Source organism: Rousettus aegyptiacus, unplaced genomic scaffold (assembly GCF_014176215.1).
Source record: "Rousettus aegyptiacus isolate mRouAeg1 unplaced genomic scaffold, mRouAeg1.p scaffold_m13_p_1, whole genome shotgun sequence".
Classification (NCBI taxonomy): domain Eukaryota; kingdom Metazoa; phylum Chordata; class Mammalia; order Chiroptera; family Pteropodidae; genus Rousettus; species Rousettus aegyptiacus.
Window position 1 is genome coordinate 20,370,341 of NW_023416284.1, and position 23,693 is coordinate 20,394,033.

General features: G+C 46.0%; 1 protein-coding gene across 1 annotated transcript; it reads right to left on the minus strand.

The window, feature by feature from the left end:
• Positions 1-315: 315 nt before the first annotated feature.
• TMEM54 (transmembrane protein 54) lies at positions 316-6,600 on the minus strand. Its single transcript, XM_016150508.2, has 6 exons — positions 6,349-6,600; positions 3,788-3,981; positions 1,613-1,672; positions 1,282-1,470; positions 1,021-1,155; positions 316-623 (listed from the first exon to the last, which is right to left on the minus strand). Exons 1-6 carry the CDS (start codon positions 6,362-6,364, stop codon positions 549-551), a joined length of 669 nt encoding a protein of 222 aa, XP_016005994.1. The 5' UTR covers positions 6,365-6,600; the 3' UTR covers positions 316-548.
• Positions 6,601-23,693: the final 17,093 nt, after the last annotated feature.

Sequence of the window (23,693 nt, forward strand, 5' to 3'; positions counted from 1 at the left end):
AGGGCCTCAACCCTTCCTGCTCTGGCTCTTATTGGCCTAGAGGCCATGATGCAAAAGGAAAACCTCCTGATTCCAGCTCCCCAGCTGTGGTACCCATGAACCCCCACCTGCCTTTCAGCACTTGGATGAACACAGACCTACAGACCCCTCTGTGTATTTTGCTTCCCTCCCTTACACACATACACACATGTGCACACACACACGCGCGCACGCACACACACACAGGCCCACAGACATGAGGGCAGACACACCTAGAGCCGCACCCACAGCATCCTATGTGGGAAAGAAGCACAGGCCCCCTGGCCGAGCCCCCTCTCCTGCTGCATGCATCCCCATGGAGCATCTTTGTTCTTTTTAATAACTTCAGAATAAAGTCTTGTTTCAGTGCAGTGGGCTGGGTAGCCAAGGGAGGGGTTTGAAAGCCGCATCCGGGTTCCCGAGTGGCCATTGAACCCTTGTGGTCCGGCTTGAAGAATCCTGGCCTTGTCACAGTGCAGAATTGGTTACAGGACCCCAGAAGTCATGGGGCCCAGGTGAGGCATCAGCTGTCAGAGGGTCAGCGGCCCTGAGCTGGGGCAGCTCATCAGGTCATGGCCCTCTACAGGCTCTGGGCTCTCCTGCATCTGTGGAGACACAAGAAGCTGCCAGGCTGCAGGATCTGCCTCTGGGTCTCCCGCCGGACACCCAGGGAATGGGAGGAGGGAAGGGCTGGCAAGATCTCTGGGGCGAAGGGGCATCACTACCCCCCATACAAGAGCCAGGCCATACCCTTGGTATACCCCCAGTTTGAGCCTGGATACCCCTTCCCTTCTCTCAAATCCTGGGCCTTGGGTGTCAGCTGTGTGACTTAGGTGTGAGATCTGACATCTTTGAGCCTCTAAACTTCTGCCTTTGGTCCTGGGGAGAAAATTATTATCCCAGTTCTCAAGTGGGGGACCCATTAGAGGGATGGGGTCTGCCCAGCAAGGGCTCCCAGGAAATATGGGGAGTCAGGGCTGTGGAGGGGGCTACAGGCCTTACCATGTGGAGGCTGCTTTTCCCCCACCAGGGCCTCAGTTCCAGCAGCTGATGGATGAGCTGGGCACATCGCACAGCGAACACACTCTCTGCCACGCAGAACACAAGTGAGATGCCCCAGAGGCACAGACTGGAGCTCTGTAGGGGAACAAGGGGCAGATATGTTGTCTGGAGTTGGGGGAAGAAGGCAGGACTCCAAGAACCCTTCCCACCTCTGATGAGCACCTGGATGACCCCCATCCCATCCCAGGCCTTAACACTCACATAAATACGTGTGGGGTCGAAGGGACAGTTGGGCGCCAGTGCCAGTAGTTCGGGGCTCCCAAAAGTGCAGGCGGCCAGCAGTGCCCGGCCCTGGGTGGCAAAGGTCATGGCGATCGAGGCCAAGAGGCCGAGAGCACAGGTCAGAGAGAGAAGGGCACAGGCCACGCTCAAGCTAAACGCTGCCCAGCGCTGGATAGGAGAGACCACTGGTTAATGGATGTCAGGCTCGGCCCCATGAGCAGCTCTGGCCCCCATGGGGTCAAGCCTCACCCCCTCCAAGAAGGCCAGGCCCTTTCTGTCCCTAAGCCCCATCCCAGAAAGTGCGACATACCAAGGGGATGCTGGGAAGGTAGCGTGACAACACGATGGCTGCGATGCCCGAGGTGATGACCTGTGGGAGACTCAGATTAGCCCTGACCCCTGGACCCCCCTGCTGGAGGAGAGGAGGCAGGGGGATCAGGGCCACTCTCAGGTAAGAATTCCACCAATGACAGCTGAAGCCCACCAAATTCCCCACCCCTACCACCTGCTTAGCCTCATTACCTCCATCTGCAGGGAGGCACTGCCTCCTCATGGTCCTGTCCTGAAGTGATGTTTCTAAAACACAATCACTTCCTGGCTATAACTTTCCATGACTCCCCACTGCCTAGAGCTGTGTATCTCAAACAGGGGCCTGTGTATCCCAGGGCTGCACGTCCCATGATATATATGACTTGTCTCCCTGGAGTGGAAGAGATTTGGGAAGAAACTAAGTAACTCGCTGGCAAGGAACTCAAAACAAAATTATTTTAAAACAAATCAGGACCCTTTGTGGAGTAGAATTGAAAATCTTAGGAGTAAATTATCCCAGGCTCTCGATGACCTGGCCCTGGTCCCATCAGCTTCTCAACTGCACCCTGGCCCTTCCTTCATTGCCCTGGATGTGGACACCCACACACAGCTTGCTCACGATGCTGCCCACACTCTGCCTTCTCGGGAACACCCTTCCTGCTACTCTTCACTTGCTTGGGTTCTTCCACCTACGGTCTTCCCTAACCCCCTTCAGTCCTAAGAGGTTTGTGTTTAACCCACCAGCTGCCCCTTGGATCTTTTGGGCTCCATTCAGCCAGGCTTCCTCCCTGAGCTCCCTCACTGCACCGGCCATGGGCTGGACCCCTGGGAGGCAGGTGGTATGACAGGAGCCCGGCAATATTCACTGTGCAGCCATGAGTCGGTGCCTCAACCTCTCTGGGCTAAGTCCTATTCTGAAGGATGAACTCATGGAAAGAACACCGGCTTTGGTGTCAGACACAAGTCATTTCAAATCCAGCTACGCTTCTTTGTATCAGCAGGAGGCTGGGTGGTTCTCTGAGTCTCCGTCCACCCCCCTCTGTAAAGTGGAGATAATAATGGTTCCCTGTTGCTGGGAACAGTGAGGGTTAACTGAGGAAAGGAGGGTAAAGCGGAGTCCATCCCCAGTGGACCTCCTAACCCTGAGTTCATGGCCTTCCCTGCCTTCTCACCAGGCTGGTAATAGTAATAGTAACTCCAACGGACACTGCACACATCTGTGCAGCCCAGCCCTGTCCCACTGACTGAGGCTTTCCTACTCGCTGGGGCCTGTGATCCTCCTTCACCCAAGCCTTGGGGCCAGCAGGCTGTCTGAGCTTCGTTTTGCAGATGAGGGAACAGGCTTAGAGAAATTAGTCCTTTAGCCAAGAGGTGGCAGGGACTGAACTCACACACCAACGTGTGGATGTTGCTCAAAAGCTGTGGCCAACTCTGCTACTAGGTAGGAAATTGAGACTACCAGGCCCCTTCATTTATGTATTCATCAAACAGGTACTGACATTCAGTCATAACCATGGCTACCATCTATTGAGTACTTAACTATAGACCAGGCCTAATGCTAAGCTCCTGCCATATTGTTTTTTTTAGTGTCTCCAGAACAAATCTTAGCCATTCCCACCTCTGAGCCTTTGCATCTGCCATTCTTTGTACTTGGAATGCTATCCCAGCTTCTTTTACTATCTCTTGGTCCCTGGCATGCCACATACCTGGGTTATGGTAATTGCAGCCTATCTTTGAACCCCTACTCATCCATCAATACCCAGCTCAAGGGCCTCCACCTCCATGAACCCTCCTGAACCTTCCTGAACCCTCCCAAACTGAGCTGATGTTCCTTCTTTCTGTCCAGCTGTGCCTCGACTATTTTACTATTGTAATAGTAATCCTAGCTCACAGTAGTGAGCACTAACCATGTGCCAGACACTGCCAAGCACTTTATGTGGATGATCTCATTCAATACCCATCAGTACCCTATGAGGTGAACATTGTTACAATCTACAGTTTCTAGACAGGAAACTGAGACAAAGAGGTTGAGTGGATTGTGCAGTTGGTAAGTGGCCAAGCAGGGGTCAGTGCTCCGGCTTTCCGCTTGCTCGCCCCAGGCTTAGGGGGGAGACTCATCGAAGACCTTTTAAGCCCCCTTCGGCCCCTGCCAGCCACCCTCTCAGCCTGGTCATACCACAATGGCAGAAGTGACAGAGAGGATGTTGACCACGCAGTATTGCACAGCCACAGCATCGTGAGGGGCAATCACGTAGCGCAGCACAGTGCCGTGGAGGAGAGCAGCTGCAATGAAGCTCACATGGCCCAGCACCACCAGCACCAGCCCTGTCTTCATAAGCACCTTCCGGAAGTCGCTCACACTCAGGCCACCTGCAGGGGACAGCTGTGTCAGGGCCAGGGGTGGAGCTTATCCTGCTGGGCAGAGGAGAAAACTGAGGCCCTGGCAGGAGTGATGGACATTGGGTCCTAAATATTTCTAGATAAATTGGGCCATTAACTTGTCTTCTCTGAGCCTCATTTCCTCATCCAGAAAAGGGGTTCACAATGCCTTTAATGAGAGTCATTGGAACTCTGAGGTTGGAAAAGCACATAAACTGTATTAATAATGGGTAGTAGCCCTTGTCAGTGCTCCAGATCATGAGAGGCAGGTCTAGGATTTGAACCCAGGTCTTTAGCTCTAGACCCATGATCCTACTCAACTCTCATTCACTGATTTACTTATTTATGTGTTTATTACACAAATGTTCACTCTGTGCCAGGCCCTGTGGTACCACGATGAGCTTGATAATCACTATCCAGCTTCAAGGAGCCCCTAGGTCGTTGGGCAGGGATCAGGTCCTGCCCAGGATTCAGTCTGGTGGATAGGGCTTAGCACACAGCAGACACTCAGCTCACAACTACTGAACTGAACTGGCTAGAGGTGGGTGACTCAGGGCAAGAAGCTCAAGCCTGTGAGTCTCCATTTTCTCATCTGTAAAATGGAAGAATAACCCTTGTATCCCAGTTAGACAGGAGGGTCCCATGAGATGGATGAGAAAGTGGGGCATACCCTGGGGGTACTGGGAAAAACAGCTCTTGGTGCAGGGGCACTGGGCAGGGACCGTGCAAATGGGGGAGGGCTGGGATCAAAAGAACATCAGGGACTTAAATGCAAATTCTGAGGGAACAAGTGGCTGCCCAGCTGTATCTGCACGCTACCAGGAACAGGGAACTCTTCTGCTTGGGCAGCTCAGGCCGTTCCAGATTTGCTCTCTGGAATTTCCCCTATAGGTCCTGGAGACACACACCATGCTGATCCCCTAGCCCCACCAGCTCCCTCTCTAGCCAGCTCCATGACACTAGAAGACTCTCCAGATCCCCAGAATTAAATGGTCCCTTCTTCCTTTAGCTATTCCTGGTGCGACCAGACTGAGTCCTTTCCTAGACCTCAGTATCATCATCTGTGGATATTTCATATATGGAAACTTTGCAGCTAAAAAGAAAAGAAAGAAAAGAAAAAGAAAAGAAAAGAAAGAAAAGAAAAAAGAACTCAATAAATTGAATGTTTTTGGCGGCCCTGTGCCAAGAGGCAGTTCCCAGGGACCAGGGAGGGATGGGGCCAGTTACAGATACTCTGTGTGACCTTGTACCAGCCCCTCTCCTTGAAGCCCAGATTCCCCCTATGTAAAATGTGGAGGGTTTGGTCAAGCTGTCCTGAGACCCTGGAGCCTTCAGGACCCTCTGAAGCCAAATCTGGAATTGGACCAGATGTGGAATCAGAGGGCAAATCATGGGTTGGACAGGCATGTGGAAATGGAATGGTATTGGGAAGATTAACTGCTAGCCAAACAGGAAGGGGAACAGAAGTTATGTCCCAGGCACCTGACCCACCTCACCCCATCCACCCACCTACCCGGTAGCCCAAACACCACCCAGCTCAGGGCTGGGCTCAGGGCTGAACAACAGCAGTATCCCAGGACCAATACTTTGGTCAAGCAGAAGGAACTGGCTGATGCGGGTCTGTGCCTGGAGCACTGGACAGAGCCTGAGGGCACTCTGGGCTTCTTTGTTTCTAAGTCACTATTCTTGGAGCACTTAGCAATGTTGTCGGCGGCGGCACCGTGGAAAGCACTTCATTCTTAGAGCTAACTTCATCCTCACAGTAATCCCAGGAGGGGTGGGGGCTCCCATTGTACAGATGAGGGAACAGGCTCACAAGTTCTCTAGGCTAGAGAGTGGGGACTCCCCAGGTTCGTCCCATGCCCCAAAGCAGCATCACTGTGCCCAGGGAGCAATGAGAGGACGCACATCCGTCCCACTCCTTTGTCCGGATCCTGTTTGACAATGGCATTTCCCTCCCCGCCTGGTTGGGGGAGTGGAGAGTATGGAAGTGGGAATCCTTTGCGGAGCTGAGGAAGCGTAAGGCATGCAGTCTCGGGCTCAGAACTCCTTGGGCCCTGGAACCCCGGCTCTGCTCCCCCTTCTGCTCTCTCCCGCGTCTCTTTTCTCGCCCGGAGGTTTCACCTCCGCCAGAAGGAAAGTGTGGGAGAGGGGCGGAGGTGCTACGCCACAGCGAGAAGATACCAGCAGCCCTCCTCCCTCCATCTCACTGCTGGGGAAACTGAGGCCCAGAGCAGAAAGCGACCTGCAGAGGAGCCGGCCTGGACCCTGGGGTTCCGAGCTCCCACCGCAGCGCTCCGGCCCTGCCGGAGGAGTTGAGCGGGTTCCGGCTTCCCAGGGCGTCCCCCAGCGGCTCACCAAGGCGCAGACACATCTTGGCTCTCACGCGGGGTCTCCGCGGCCGGCTCAGCGGGGCTCCGGAGGCTGCGGGCGGCCCGGGGGCCCCGCTCCCATCCTAGTCGGCGGCCGCTGCGCGCCCCGTAGCCGCGCCGCGCCGCGCCCACTTCCCGCCCCGAGCCCGGGCTCGTCGGCGCCCGGCCGGCCTCCCTTCCCGTCACCCCCCGGGCGGCTCTGCCCCGGGAGGGCCCTGGCGGCTCCTCGGCGTCCCGGGCCGGTCAGACCGGCTGGGCCGCCCTTCCTGGCCCGCCTGGCTGAGTCACAGCGCTGGCCCCACCCTCCCGCGCCTGTTTCGGATCCTGGCTGGCTTCGGGTCGCTCCCCCAACACACACACCCCTATCCCTCTCCCACTCTAGTGATGCCCATTTTACACGTGGAATCTGAGGCTCAGGGGAGCCGCAATCGTTCGGGCAAGGAATGAAAGGGGTGTCAGCTGTGGTTATCATGACCTGGTGAGCACCTGGATGAAAAGACTCTAGGGTAAAGGTCTTCTAGAGGATAGGGAGAGGCAGCAGTGGATGGTGAAAGAGCACTGCCTGGGGCACCAGGGCCTGTCCTTGACCTGCTGTGTGACCTCAGGCAAATCTCTCCCTCCCTGCCCTGGCCAGAGCAAGGGGCTTTACCTCTCTGTCTTGGGGGTCTCTGCTCCCTCACTGGAATATCAGGGGTAATAGTTCCTGTCCCCGAAGATCGTGGTGAGATAAAATGAGATAAAATGCTTTGAAAAAGCTCTAGAATGCCTTTACAGTGTGTAGATGTACCAGGAGCACATAGTAAGAGCTTTCCTGATCCTGGCTCTTGGTTACTGAGCCCCTTTAGAGGGCCAGGGTGGACCTTGACCTCCCTTGTTCCATTCTTAGTGTTAGAAGTGGACTTGCTCAAGAGTGCCCAGCTGGAAGTGGCGGAGTAGGCGGGAGCCCACATTCCCACCCAGGCCTCCAAGCCCATGTTCTTCAGTGTGCCCATGTTGTGGCCACCTCCCTGGACTCTTTCAGTCCTCAGAGCGGGCCTCTGGGAGGCATGGGTTATCTGGGCAATACCTGTCTACAGTGTGTACCCTCCATCCCCACAGTTCAGTGCTCTGGAGAGCAGGGGCTGGCTTGACGGTGCTCAGTCGGGGCCAGGCACACCAGGTGCCCAATGAATGCATGCCTCTCTGAACACCCGTATCAGTGCCTTCTGTGTGCCTTGTGTGATGGGCACACACAGAGCTCTGGAGTGTTAATGGGCAAATTAACACCAAAAGAGGGAGTGGAGCCATCTGGAACAAGTTTGGAAGCCCCCTACGGTGTTGGCAGGCCATCACAGTCAGGCAGGCCTGTCTGGTAACACTTCGGCAGACATGCTTCTCGGTTATCTGATGTCCGAAGGGGCGCAATGCACTGGGAAGAAAAACTTGAAGAAAGCAAATAAAGACAGTTCCTCAAATCATCTGGCTGGTGCCTTCCTAGGCTGTCATTTGAATGTTGATGCCCATGGGGACAGCCTTTTAGTAGGGCAATTGGTAGAACTCATCCATGTTGTAAATTATCAAACATTTGTATTTGTGACCCAGCGATTCCATTTCTAGGTCTTTACCCTACACACCAAAGAGTGCATGTGTTTAATGATGTTTGTGGACTGAGCTGTTCCCAATAGCATGCAATAGCATCAAAGTGACAACCAAGAGTGAGGAGCCAGGGGAAAGGTTTTGTTTTTTGTTTTATATATGGCTGTATTGTTGGAGTCTTATAGTGAGCATTTATTCATCTCTTGCTTTTGTTAGAAAGGAAGGAGGAAAGGAAGGAGGAAAGGAAAGGAGGAGGGAGGGAGGAAGGAAAAAGGAAATTATGAAAAGGCCCCCTCATCACCACTACCCTATCCCCACTGCTCCAACAACTTTATGATGACAAAGACTAATTCCCAGGGGCTGCCCTAGAGAGCACATGTGGTCACTTCAAAGCTGATTTCAAATCTCATGTGTGTATATGCATGTGGCTTCTTAATCAGTCATTGTCAGGCAGTCCCCTTGACATTGAACCTGGAACCAGATTAAGGACCAGGCCTTTTTTATGGTTCTGCTTTCAGATGCATGAATGAGGATTTTCTCTTTTTATCCTTAGAATGAGGCTGAGAGTTGAAGATTATCACCCCATTTCACAGATGAGAAAATTGAGGCCAGAAAGGCGAAGGGTTCTTCAAAGGTCATTCAGGGTGTATGAGTGGTAGAGCTGAGACTTGAATCAGGCCTGTCTAACTGTGAAGGCTGCCCCTGACTTCTGAGTGTGGTGGGGGTCAGTGGGGAGCTATGGCCCCCAGGGAGTGGGGCTGCTTTCTGGGGCCCCTGAGGAGGGAGAACTGCCTACTTGTGTCTCCCCCCGGCCCAGCCTTCGGATCCTGAAGTTATTGCTGTTTCTCTTCCTTATCGCCAAGTAGCCAAAGTCCATTAGTATGAGCCACCTGGTGTCCCTTGCCTCTGCCCCACCTGGAGATAATGATTGACTTTCTGCTTCCCAGATTTCTGAGACATAACCAACTTGAAAGATATGAGAGTGGGTTGAAACCTAGCTAGAGAAATACGAATAGTAATTCTCCGTCTTCCTGGAATATTTAACAACTAGGTGTGGCACCAAACTGGAGGCCGGGTCTTACCAGGGCATGGCCTCCCCACTGGGTTGCTCAGCTGGTGATGGGGATTCAGGCTCTGTCCCTGTGCAATCTCCCCGCCCCCATTAAAAAAGCTTCCCTCGCCCCTGATTATAAGAATAGTTCCTCCATGTAAATAAAACAATCATGCACAGACCGTACCATATTCTAATATGTATATGTACATACACACATACAGAACTGAAAGCTGACTGATCGTGTTTGTCTGAGAAGAGGAGGCAGTTAAAGGGGACTTTTGCATATTTATAATGATAAATTTTAGATGGTATGAATAGGGGTATTTGTATTTTTCCATCTTTTACATTTCTAAGAAAAAAAGCTCATTGTAGAAAGCTTGAGGGGAAAACTGGAAAGTATAAAGAATAAATCAGAACTACCCATAGTCCTCTCTACCTGCACAGACAACCACTATTCACATTTGAAAGGTTTTTCCTATGTGCATCTATCATTTTATCCTTCTTGAGACTCTTGTCACCTGGCTCTACTCTGCCACCTCTTCTCATCACCTTAACTGTCTCCCTCCTGTCACCCCCCCTCTATCCATCAAGGACTTGAGTTTCTGGATTTCTGTCAGGCAATCTGTGCTAATGTCTTGCTTGTCCACGTGAACGACCCTCCACTACCCTTCCTTGACCTCCTCAGTGACCTTCACCATGACCTCAGCCATCTTCTCATGGGCCATGCATTGAACAACCCCCCTCAAAATCCCAACCTCAAGCATTCAACCAAGGCCTCTCCTATAGTATCCCCATTTCCTAATGCCCACTGCCTCATCCTCTGACTTCGCAGAGGCCACTGGCCCATTCTGTTTTCCGTTGTTCAGTTAGCCCCCTCCTGGCCTCTTCACCACCAAGCCTACGCCACAAGGTTGAGAATCTGAAGGCCAGCTTAGTTGTCCAGGTGAGGGATGAGAAGTGTAGGGCACTTGGACTTGGACCAGGATGGTGGCTATGGAGATGGAGATGAGGGGAGGTTTGAGATGTGTGATTTGTATACATGTTAAAATTTTAAAAACACAATTCTAAATCCATTCACCTCCTTACTCCTTCCAGTCTCTCCTCCAGCTCCATATGGACCTCACTCACCAAGCCCTCATCCCCCCCTTTCTGCTAAGTCCTTTCCATCGGCCTATAAATATGACCAAGTCTCTTTTATCCTACAAAAACACACCCTCCCATTGCTCCCTTTACATTTTTAGTTACTCCTTTTTTACTTCCTTTCCTTCCCTTCCAAACTTCTGGAGTGTATCATCCTTACATGCTGTCTCCATCTTCTCAACTCCCATCTCCTCAGTCCACAACAATGTGGTTCAGTCCTCCTCTGCAAGAGCCCTGTGACTTCTAACTCTGCTGGATTCGGTGAAAGCATTTCAGTCTATAACACTGTTATTAGCCACTCCCCCTGTACTCCGATATCACACCTCTTTCCTGGTTTTCCTCCTACCACCTTGGTAGTCCCTTCTCAATCTCCTTTGTGGGCTTTTTGTCATCAGCTCAACCTTTAAATATTGTATTCCTTTGCCTCCTTTCTGCTTCCTTTATTGTTCCAAGTGGTTGGTTCATGCACTCTCACGGCTCCCCTTTTATAGGATGATTTTCAAATCACTGCCCCTAGATTAGACAGCTTCCCTGAACATCAGACTCAAATATCCAATGACCTTACCTTTCTACCTGCATGTCCCACAGTCACCTCGAGCTCAACATATATAAACCGATTGCTTTATCTTTTCCTCCAATCTGCTTCTGGTGTATTTTTTTTTTTTTGTCTCAATGGGTGGCATCATGATGTACCCAAGCCAAAACCTGGGGCTCATCCTTTACTCTTCCCTCTCTTTCTACATCAAGTCAGTGACCAAGTCCTGCCGATTTACATTATAAACATTTCTGTAACAAGCGCCTCCCTCTGTCCCTGCTACTCTCTCCCTTGTTCACGTAGCGTCCTTTGCTCCCCAATCATTTTTCCACACTACTGAGTAATCTTCCTAAAGTATAAATCGGATCATGTCACTCTTCAACCTAACATCTGTAACATAAAGGAAAAAACAAAAAAAAAAACAAAGAAAGAAAGACAGAAAGATGTGGAAAGATATCCCGGGTTCATGGATTGTAAGGCTCAAAATTGATAGGATGACAATCCTTCCCAAACTGGTCTACAAACTCAATGCAAACCTTATTAAAATCCAAGCCGCTTTTCTTTTTTTCTTTTTTTTTTTTTTTTTGAGGAATTGAAAGGCTGATCTTAAAATTCATATGGAAATGCAAAAGATCCAGAATAGCCAAAACAATTTTGAAAAGAAACACACTTCTCAATTTCAAATTTACTACAAATCTATAGTAATCAAGACGGTGTGGTGCTGGCATGAGGTTAGACATAGAGATCAATGGAATAGAACCGAGAGTCCAAAAATAAAGAAATCAGAAAAAAAAAATATGTACATTGTCAATCGATTTTTGATAGGAGTACCAAAATAATTAAAGAGAGGAAAGGGTCTTTGTAAATGGCACCATCATCTACCTAGTTGCTGGAGCCAAAAGCATTAAAACCATTCCCGATTCCTCCCCCTTTCTCATTCTCCTTATTCTATTCATCTGTGAGTCCTGTCACTTCATCTAAAATATATCAGCTTTTTTTCATTTCCTTTCATCCAGGAGCTTCCTAACTGGCCTCTCTACTTCCACCTCTACAATCCATTTCCACGCAGCTACCACAGTGATCTTTCAAAAATGCAAATCAAGTCATATCAATGCCCCTCTTTAATGGCTATGCAGGGCTTCACCAAGTCCTGCGGTGATCCCACATGTCTGGGCTCCCACCCACCTCTCCGATATCATATCCCATCACTCTCCTCGATTACGACGCTTCGACGACACTGCTCTTCTCTCTTTTTCTTTCAACGCAACGAAGTGGTTTCTATCTTAAGATCTTTTTTCTTGCGGTTCCCTCTTCCTTCAATACTCTTTCCTCAAATCTCCAGGCAGTTTTTCTCTATCACACAGTCTAAATCAGTGCTGTCTAAAAGAACTCTCCGTAATCATGGAAATGTCCTATACCCGCACTGACCAAGGATGGCAGCCCCTAGCCACATGTGGTTATTGAGCGTTAGAAATGTGGCTAGTGTGACTGAGAAACTGAATTAAGTAATTAAAATTTAAATTTAAATAGGTACAGGGGGCTAGGGGATACCATCTTGAACCATGACAGTAAATTACTTCCAAGCCACTCTCTATTAAATTATCTTGATTTTCTTTTTTCTCCCCCACCAGTTCTGTTGAGAAATAATTGACATACATCACTGTATAAGGTTTAAGGTATACAGAGTTCTATTTTCTTCATGATAATTTTCCCTAGATGAAATAATCTTATTCGTTTATTTATTAATTTCTCACTCCGTAAGAATGTTGGCCCTGTGAGAGCAGAGGCTTTAATTATCTCACATATAGCTCGCCACTCAATACTCAGCTAGCCCTTAGAAACGGTGCCAGCACCTAGATCAGCCGCATGGTAGGTGCTTGATACAAATTTGTTAACTGATGAATGAAACATCAGATCAGTGGTTCTCAAAGTGTGGTCTGTGAACCCCTGAGCATCCCCAAGACCTTTTCAGAGGGTCTGTGAGGTCCAAACTATTTTCATAATAATACTAAAATATTATCTTGCCTTTTGATGGTGGAAAAGCAGGGGAGGGTAGCACAAAGCAAGGCAGTGGCTCAAGGCCATACTTGTAGTTATTGTATTGTCACTGTCATGCATGCATAGTAAGAGAAACAAATGTGTCAGTTTTACTTAAGACTGTCTTGATGAAACAGTAAAATTTATTAACTTTATTAAACCTCTACCCTTGAGTATATTTCTTTTAAATGTTTTGACAGAATGGGAATAATTCTGATGCATGCCTAGGTACCATGGTTGTCTTAAGGAAAAGCACCTGTGCCATTGTTTGAGTTGCAAGCTGAACTAGCTGCTTTTTTTCATGAACACCATTTCCACGGATTGAAAGACATGGTTATGCAAATATGGGCTTTTTTGAAGACATTTTCTCTAAAATGAAGTGAGCCTGTCAATTCAAAGGAAAAAATTGAAAATATTTGCTGCCAATGATAAAATCTGAGCTTTTGAGTGAACATAGACTTTTGGAAAATTTCTATCCATCATTGTGAGCTTAGTAGCTTCCCAATAATTAAAGACTTTCTGATAAGAACAATGATGACATTAATAAACAAGATTATTTATATTGTATATTGAAATGTGTCAACATTTGAAAGATCTGTGTAACTCAGTGAACCAATATTTTCTGAGCAACCAATACAAAATCATGAATGGATAAAAGACGTATTCAAAGTGCAAGCTAGACCAATGTATTTTAGTTCAATGAAAAGTTGATTGATATGGTTTAAGGTTTCATATTGAAACTAAATTTTACAAAGCTATCATTTGTCAAGTTTTGGTATAGTATCAAAGAGGAATATCCATGATTATCTGAAAAGGCTTTTAAAATACTCCTCCTTTTTCCAATTATATATTTGCATGAGGCTGAATTTTCTTCATACACTTCAACCAAAACAACATCTCAACAGATTGAATAAAGAAGCAGATGGGAATCTAGCTGCCTTTTATTAAGCTAGACATTGAAGAGATTTGCAAAAATCTCAATGTCATTTTTTCCACTACTTTGATTTAGAATATGTGGTTATTTTTTATTGAAAAGGGTATTATTTATGTTAACATTAATGGGTTTGTTATTTTTAAATACATATTTTTAAAAATTCTTAATTTTAATTTCTAATATGACAAGTATCAACAATGTAACCCACATAAACAATAGCTCTTTCAGGTCTTCAGGTTTTCAGAGCATAAAGTTTGGGAAACACTGCTATAGATCAATAATAAAATTAATCAGCCCCTAATATTTTGGTGCATGGTGGAGGGAAAACAAGATAATTATAAATAAGCAACCACATTTGGAAAAGGAGAGGAGGAGGGACGACACCCAATGGTCCGAAGTGTGCATTGCACCCTGAGAGTCAAGATCAGCAAGGAGTTAGTCCCTGGTTTGGTTGAGTGAGGGCAGTCTGGCTGCTCTGTCATGTTTGGAGTCTCCCCTACCCATTGCAGCTTCGCAGTCACGTCTTACGATTTTGAGGGTGTCCTGTTGGTATTATTCAGAGCCAAGACAGTCGTTGCCTTAGGGGTTGATCAATTGGTTTCCATGTGCCAGAACTGTTTTTTTTGTTTTTTTTTTTCTTCTGGCAAAACCACTCCTTTCACAGATGTGTAAGTTTTCTGATTGTTCACATTTGGATAACTCCATGGGCTAAGAAGAATTGTGAATTAGGGTCTTTGAATCTAAACCTTGATCTTGGTGTGCCAAGGAAAGGGAAGTCTTTGTTAGCTACAGGACCTCCAGTTCTTCCCCTCTGCCTTGGAACATTTGTGAACAGAGCCCTGACCACTAGGCTGCATCCCAGTATAAACCCTGTTTACATAGGGTTACCATCCTCTTAGTGGGGACAAGGAGGAAGGGCTTGGGAAGGGCTGTTTGCTGCTTCCCTGCCTTTGTTCTTACTCAGTTTAGCTTTGATGTAAAGAGATGTGCTTTTTCAAAACTGCCATGCACTTGACTATCAGACACCAAATAAGCTTGCGTTGTGGGCTATAGGAACCCTCTCTCAGCAAGGCTGTAGGCGCACAAGCCCAGTGGGCAGGCTGCTTTATTCAAGTCATAGCTCTACCTTTATCTAGTTTTGCCACCTTGGGCAAATTATTCTGTGCCTCAGTTTCTCAAATGTAAACTGGAAATAACTTCTTTGTGTTATTGTGAAGAATAAATGTATTAATATGTGTAAAGCACTTAGAACCTGGCACGTGATAGTGTCTCAGAAATGTTAGCTTTAATTATTTGTTCTCTTTGCAAAATATATCTGACTCTGAAAGCTTGGGAAAATAGCAAAGACACACAGCCTTCTGACATATTTCTGCCAAGACCCCAAGGCCCACTTATGCTAGGTATACTGTTTGGGCTTCAGGAGACCCTGGCTGTGTAGCTGCATTGCAGGGAACACTGACTTCCCAGGCTGGGATGGGGGAAATCCTCACTCTTCTGTACCCGCCCCTGATTCAGCCGATTCCACTTGTTAGGGACATCACTAGCAACGTCCTGTATTGTCAGAACTTCTTCAGTTACAAGTGACAGAATCCTAATGTAAATGGGCCTTGGGTAGGGGAGAAAGAATTTGTTTAGGTGCATCAGGCACTGTTAGCTTCTGGCAATAAATCCATGTCATCTGGTGTGTTCAGTGTCTCTGTCTCTCGGCCTCGCTCCACCTCTTAGCTCTGCCTTCCTCTGTCTTGCTTTCAATATCAGGCAGTCTCTGTCCATGTAGTGGAACATCCTAGCTTAGGAACCTCAGGAGAAAGCAGCCTCTACTCCTCTGCAATTCTAGAATAGCTTTAATTTCTCCAGCTCTAGCTCTGTTCTTTGGCCTTGTGACATCCTAGAGCGACATCACATGTGGCCTCAGAAGACTGAAACTGCACAGCCGGGAAGGGGAGGAAAGGACTGATATTTACCAACCATCTGTTCTGTGGCAGGCAATTTATATCTTCTCATGGTGAAGATTATCCCCTTTCGAGCAGGACGCTAAATCGCATGGTCATCTCCACCTGCCTCTAAGCCGAGAGGGGAAGGGCCCCTTCTTGTGTCCACAGCCAGCCCCTCTGGCGTGTCCTTGAGCCCATCCCTTTATCTTCCTAGAGACAATGCACCATCAAATGCCTCTCTCTTATATTATCTCTCTCCCGCTGTCTACTCTATTTTCTCCTGAGCCCCCAAACAGGCTTAAGTCTCTTTTACTAAAAAAACAAATCTCCCCTTCCTAGGGGAGAGTAGTCTACCATCTCTACCTCTTCCCCTTTCACTCACACCTCAACTAAATGAAATCTGGTTTCTACTGTCGCCGTCTTCTGAAATTGCTCTCCCTAAAGTTACTGATTACTTCCCACATGACAAATACAGCCCTGAGCCAGCTTGACCTGTCACATGTCAGCTAACCATGCTTTCCTTCCTGAAATTCTTATCTCACTGGGCTTCCATTATGTTGTTCATTCCTGGTTCTCTGTCTCCCTTTTCTGGCTGCTCCTCTCCCTGTACTCATTGGTTTGAAGTTTATGAGAGGAGAAAGCCAATTCCCCTTTCATTCACATCTATGTTCACAAGTGCCATATTTTTCACTGGTGATTCCCATCTCTACGGCCTGGGTATGTCTCTGGGTGTCAGTTTCTGTACCCCAGCACAGAGCCTGAACAGAGGAGCTGTCCATATATAGTGAGCAATGGATGAGTTTCCTCAAAGGCAGGTGTCTAAGGAACAGCAAAGCAGTACCCAATTCTGGAACTATATTCCAAGCCGTTCACAAAGGCAAACCACCAAAGACAGGCTGGGCAGCTTCTGCAGGTCGAGAGAAGGGGCCGTTGTCCTGCCCTTGCTGGATCCTTGTGATGACAACTCAGGCCTCAGAATTCAGCCACGCAGTGCCAGCAGTCTTCTCTCATTGTCATGCATAAAGCTCTCTCTCTCATACTTGCATGTGAGCAGCCACGTGAGAGTGGAAGCGTGCGGCCTGCTTCTTTTTTGATCTGGCTGTGATCACCAGGAAATCAGTGGCCATCTCTGGGTAAGCTTATAAGGTTCTTCAGATGTGCAAGAGCCACGTTCCGACGACTTCCAGTAATGGGGGGGCGGGGTACGGTAGGGACAAAGAGGAAATGAGGTCATCGGGGAAGCCATCTTGGCATCTCCAGCTAGGTCCTAGGAGGCCAGGAACATGACCTGCTGAGGTGCTCTGGGCATGCTCCTGGCTCTTATGTCTCCGGTACCAGACAGTTTCACACAGGCAGTTTGCCTCCATCACATCTAGGTTGTTCACTGCAGCATTTGGCTTGGGCCCAAGACCTGTGTCCAATCAGCTTCAGTAAGGTTGGCAGGGCTGACCCCATTGGGTTTACATGACCTAGATCACAACGATTTCATGAAGTAAGATCAGTTCCGGTCCACTGGTTGTGCCACGAGGCTGAGGGGGAGTTGCAGGCACTCAGCTTCATGGGTTTTTTGTTGTCGTTGTTGTTGTTCCCAGTTTCCTTGTTGTGTCCCAATTTCCTTCCTTCATTTCACAAATGAAGAGGTTGGGCCAGTTGATCTTCAAGGGTGATTCTAAATCTGGCTTTCCAAGAATGTATTACTATTATAGTTTGACTGCACATCAGCTCGAGCAAAATGACACGTATCTGGGCTTGAAGGTTTCAGGTTTTGCTATTTCTCAGCCAGGGATCAGTTATGGGAAACAGAAACCACTCTATTTTAAGTGGAAAAGGAATAATACAAGAAGTCAAATGTTTAAAAAAAAAAATAGTTGGAAGGGCTGGAGGAGTGGGCTCTAGAATGAACTTCCAGGAATGACTCTTAGAACAAGATCCCAGAATAGTTGCTAATTCTGACACAGTCATGAATCAGGAGGCTATTACTAGAATTCTTGCATTGAAGAACAAACATGTCAAGTGAAGAGACAATCACGAAATAGGAAAAAGTATTTTCAAATCATATATCTGTTAAGAGACTTGTAACCAGAATATGCAGTCTGATAACTCAACAATAAAAAAGACAAATAAGCCAATTTGAAAATGAGCAAAGGATTTGGATAGATATTTCTTCAAAGAAGATATACAAGGAGCCAAGAAGTACATGAACAGATGCTAAACAACATTAGTTGTTAGGGCAATGCAAATCAAAACCACAACGAGATACCACTTTGTGCCCACTAGGATGGCTATAATGAAAAAGATAGACAATAACAAGTGTTGGCAAGAATGTGAAAAAAGTGGAACCTTTGTGTGTTGCTGGTGAGTTAAACAGCATAGTCTCTGTGGAGACAGGATGGTGGTTCTTCAAAAAATTAAACAGAATTTCCATATGATCCAGCAATTTTACTTTTGGGTATTTACCCAAAAGAACTGAAAGCAGGGACTTCAACAGATATTTGTACACCAATATTCATAGCAGCATTACACACAATAGCCGAAAAGTGGAAATAACCTAAATGTCCATCAATTAATGAATAGATAAATGAAATGTGGCATAGCCATACAACAGCCATACAATATACAAAGGAATATTATCCAGCCATTAAATCAATGAAATATTGTTACATGCTATATAATATGTGTGAAACTTGAAAATCTTATGCTAAGTGGAAGAAGTCAGACACGAATGGCTACATATTGCATGATTCCACTCATATAAAATGTCCAGAATAGGTAAATTCATAGGGACAAAAATCAGATTAGTGGTTGCCAGGGTAAGGATGGAATTGGGGCTGATCGCCAACTGGTGTCTTTGGAGGTGATAGAAATGTTGTGGAATTAGATAATGGTGACAGTTGCACAACTTTGTGAGTGTTTAGTCTACTGAGTTGTACAGTTTAAAATGTTGATTTTTACATTATGTGAGTTACATCTCAATAAAAAATAGGATGGTTAAAAAAATATTCATTACAATCTGAGGATCTGCTGCCATCACTGCTTTTCAACTGCATGAGGCTAGAGACTGGACATTGGAGTGGAAGGTAACCCACACAGTTGGAAGATGACCTTTCCTCCCAACTCTTATATAAACGGATGCAATTTATAGGCACTAATTTGCACTCAGGATATTAACTGTAAAGGATTCTGGGGAAATACAGTGTTTAACTTTGCAGTCTTGGCAGTACGAGGAAGAGATGAGAGGAGATGCTGGCAGCCAATTCGCCATATCTACAGCCCTTTTTGGGGATCTAAACCCCTGCCCTAAAAGGAGAGATCTCTGTGTGATATTCATTCTAGTTCAGTCATAATTCTACCTCAACAACGTGTAACTTAAGGACTAAATTGTCAAGTTACCAATAATAACACACCTTATACTCCTAGGGAAAATGTGGAAGGTGGGAAGAAATGGGTTGATATCTATAAAATATATACACGATACAGCAAGGAAAAAATGAAATGCTAATATAGTCCTCATTCCTCCAGTTTTCATGAATTAGTTATTTATATTCATAAATTTCCTTCTCTACGTCTCATTTTAAGTTTCTTTTCTCCCAGCCTGTATCTTAGCTGGACGAGGTTCTCCATCTGGTGTGGTGACCCAAATCTTTATTCCTAAAGGAATTGAGCCCTGAGTGGTCTAGTCTTTCAGAACTTTTACTCCTAAAAATGATAGCACTAGAAGTAGCCTAGAGAGCCCTTTAGGTTCCAGGCATTACTCTTCCTGCCCGCACTGAGCAACAGCAGACTATTTCCTTGATAATTGCCATCAATCACTCCACCTAACACAACTGTCCCCTTTTAGGCTGTTAGTTCAGTGGATGAGGAGCCCAGATTGGTTAGAAAACTTCCAGTCAAAGGGCTTATTGTTGTGTGCCCTGGTGGAAATATTTCTCCTCTGGGTATTGAGAATTCTAAACCAACAAAGATCAAAGTCACAGGAACAAGAAGCAAAAATTTTGTGAGTGGGTTATATATATTGGTCACTATTTCAGAACATATACCTCATCCTATAGGACGAAACTTTAACAACACGAGATGTTATCTTCTAGCTAGTGCCACAAGTGAGTCTTTAGTAGGCCATTTACTATTCTGTAAGACCAGCTGCTTTGGGATGAATCCATGGGTCTTAGCCCATTGCCTCAGTTGATGAGAGGCAGTGTTGTGTGGAATACTACATGATGAATAAGGCATTCAGTAAGTTCATGGATAATAATAACGACAATGATTATCATGATAATAAAAATTATACTAGTTAATACATATAATACTGATTGCAGGCCAGGCACTGTTATATTCATCTAATCCTCACAGTCCCAAATGAAGAAACTGAGGTTTAATAATTTGCCCAAGGTCATAAGATACATAAACAGTTAGAATTCCTACCCAGGCTTCTCAATGTGAACATAAAATCAAATTTAAAATAATAGGGGGTGGGGAAAATGTCTTGGTTTTATAATAATTGGGATTTTTCTCCTTTAAAAATTTACTCTTCGTAAATATTTTAGGCTTGGCATGCATGGAAACAATCTATATCTTGAGTATCTTTTTCAGTGAGGACAAATCCCTGCTTTCTCTATGGAAGGGATATGATGTACTCTAACTGCCAGTAAGTGCCCAGCTGGTCCCCCCCAGAGCATGGAGCAGGGCTCAGTAGTAAGCCAACATCAGCTTCTCTAAAAGAGAATAGCCATTGCCAAAAATAGCATGGCTTCACTCCATAATCATAAGGCCCTGTGCTGTGATTCTGTTATGGAAGTTTGCCACAGTGTGTATTCTGTACCCTCATTTGCCAAGGGACTTTGCACACCACTCGATCTGCTAGGTCATAAAACCCAAACCGCTTACATTTCAGCCTGTACCCACTGGACACCAACCTTTCTTTGGGCCCATCAAAGCTGGTAGCTTTATAGGTTATTCAGTAAACAGGTCAGTGCAGCAGAACCAAATGTGGTGTGTTACCTCTAAAATCAAAAGCAATCCACCAGATGCTTGAAATTTTTCTCAGTGACGGGGAGGATACAGTGCAACAGCTCATCTTTCGCCTTCGATTACCTGTCATACTCCACAGACTACTGCTCTGGATTCCTAAAGACTTCATGGAGGTGGAAGTGACCTTAATTTCCACAGGGATCATTGCCTATCCTCTAAAACACGTGTATTTTATCAAGGCGTTTACATACCTGCTACTTTTTGCTTATTATGACCAACACCATGATGCACCACATGTAATGTTCTGGGAAATGTGAGATGATTAAAGTGTCTTACGATGAGATTTCAACAGAACTGAAGAGGGGAGATATAACCCAGATGTAGGAAAGCAAGATGTACTGTAAACCCCGACAGGTAAAAGTAATCTGCTTTTCATGTTTTCTGCTCTTTGGGCTAGAGAAAAAGGCATATTCCAGGTCAATAGTTGCAGGTGCCAGGGGCAGATGTTGACTTGCTTCATAAAGAGATTATATTTGAAATAACAGCTGCAAGCCAAATCCTGTACAGGGCAAATTATTTAAATATGAATAAAAGACACCACTCCTGAATTTCTCAGTCTTTGATGATGGTAATACCTACTGTTTGTTCCCTCAGGGATGCATCGTTGCTTTTGGCTAATAATTCTGGTGGGGAAGAACAGCTCCAGGGACTTCCTTCTGCTGTTACCATGATAGTTTTATCGCTGTGGGTTAACATGAAGATCCTGCCAGTTGCCAAGTGTATTTATTACAACTGTGACTACAAGAACTGGGAAATAACCATAGGCTGGATATGTGAGATAGACCCAGGCCAAAATTCTTTTTAAATGACTTGACCCCCACACAGTAGTTTACTCAGTATGCTGCAACAAAGCACCACAAATTAGGTGCCTTTAACACGAATTTATTGTCTCACATTTCTGGTGGTTAGAAGTCTGAGGTCAAGGTGTCTGCAGGGTTGGTTGCTTTTGAGGGCTATACGGGAAAATCTGTTTCATGCCTCTCTCCTAGCTTCTGGTGGTTTTCTGGCAATCTTTGGCATTCTTTGGCTGCTACTACATCATCCCAATTTCTGTCTTCATCCTCACATGGCGTTCTCCCTGTGTCTGTCTTTGTATCTAAATTTCTCTTTTTCATATGGCACCAGTATTATTAGATTGGGGGCCCACCCTGTACCAATATGACCTCATCATAATTACATCTGCAATAACCCTATTTCCAAATAAGGTCACATTCTGAGGTACTGGGATTTAGGACTCCCAACATATAAATTTTGGGGGACATGACTCAACCTATAACACTCCATAAGCCTTTAATCTAACTAGTGAACACAAAGACCTGTAGGTCCAGTTTCCAAATATCCTCTGAAGGCCCAGGTAATTTCCATTTCTCCAAGCACAGGAACATAGGTTAATGGCTTACAATTTTGGGGGGGAAGACTAGAACTTTTACAGTTCAGTTATGATGATATGCTGGGTGCTTCTTCCATGGTACCCAGCTTGCCTTTATTCAAGGGCCCTGAGTTTTAGAATTAAGTGTGTGTCCATAACTCCCCATTTTGGTGACTCAAAACTGGCTTTTCTCTGCCAGACCTGGAGTTTTGCTTTGTGTTATTAACACCAACTGGAAACAGGTTATATTTCCTCACTCCAGCTCTTTTGCCTTGGTACCTGGCCCTTGGTCCCTGTCACTCCAGGATTTCATCATCTCTACTGATATGAGGAATTCTATTTCAATGGCTGCATCTCTTAGCATCATGCTCAGCCTATGAAGGATAGTTAGTACAGTACCTTTCAAGGTAAGGTGTTCCCCTTATCCATGTACTTTCCAATTCTTTGGTGAAAGGAATATCCTCTGAGCAATTTTGGAGGACAAAATTAGGAGATGAGTAGGTCACACATATGATAAATCTGCATGAACATTTGTCTTCATGTTTTTGGCTGTCTTCCAATGCTATACTAAGGAATTTTTGGCAGTTCAATTTCTTTTTGACCATAGACCACTGTTAAGTCCAGGTTTCATCCAACCAACCAGCTAAGAGCCACTCTTAGCTGCTAAAGCCAGAATCTCTAGAAAGCCCATATTAATAAATACAACCCAAATGAAAACAAAATTATGTTCTCTTCTTCCTGGTCTAACACTTTTGGAATCCAGCTCGCATACATTCCTCAGGTTTCTACTGATTCAAAACAGTAAAATATTACAATTCTTCCGTAAGCCTCTCAAATCAAGACTGTTTGCCTTTCCAGATGCATACTGGGATCTGCCCTTAGTTACAGATATGGTGGCAGTAAGGGGTAGTGGGTGGCACAAAAAAAATACTGGCTTTCCCTTTCAAGGCAATTACCCCAGGGCCTCCAAGAAAGACTGAGAGGAAAAAGTTGAGTGGAGTCTGTGGGTTCAGAATACTAAGATGTATCTAAGTCCATTCAAATGCCCCATTTCAGAGTCCATCTCTTTCCTAAACAATGCCCTAATTTTCACGTGAGATTCCTGGTAATGCTAAGAATTTAACTTACATTGCGATTCAATAACCCAGAATCTCCATCTGATTTTCATGTACACCATCACCCTTGTGGCTAAAAGAGACAAAATTCTTTTGGGGCTCTCCTGTACTCACCTGAGTTAAAACCTTAAAACTAGTGAGACTTTCATTTTCTTTAACCTCTCTAGCATAGCCACTGCCATTTAAGTCCTCATTTCTTACATGATAATCTGTCATGACAGCCACTGTTGGTCCTCCAAAAGGCATTTCATTTCAGGTGACTGCAGGTATAAGTAATCTTCGCCTACTAGTTTACCTTTTTCCGGGGGCAGCTAGATTCTCTTTTCCTTCAAACCCAACCAAAGTTCCATCTTTGAGGGTGTATTGCCTGTGACCACTTTTGGAACCAAATACTTTTATCAGTCAGGGCTCAGTAGTTGCAGGAAACAAAATGCTTCTACCTATTTTAAGTAGAACAAGATTTAATACAGGTAAATTAGGTGCTTACAAGAGTTGGGAAGCCTGGACAAGTGATTTCTAGGCTGAGCCTCTAGGAAAAGATCCCCAGATTGTTCTATCATGGGAGCTGCTACCTCCGCCAGGAAGATGAGGAATCAGGAGGCCACTTCAGGCT

Excerpts from the sequence above, each read along its gene's own strand:
- TMEM54 (XM_016150508.2), bottom strand. Across the intron at positions 1,673-3,787 it reads CTGTCACTTCTGCCATTGTG|GTCATCACCTCGGGCATCGC; the intron begins GTATGACCAGGC and ends AGTCTCCCACAG. Across the intron at positions 624-1,020 it reads GGAAAAGCAGCCTCCACATG|ATGCAGGAGAGCCCAGAGCC; the intron begins GTAAGGCCTGTA and ends GTGTCTCCACAG.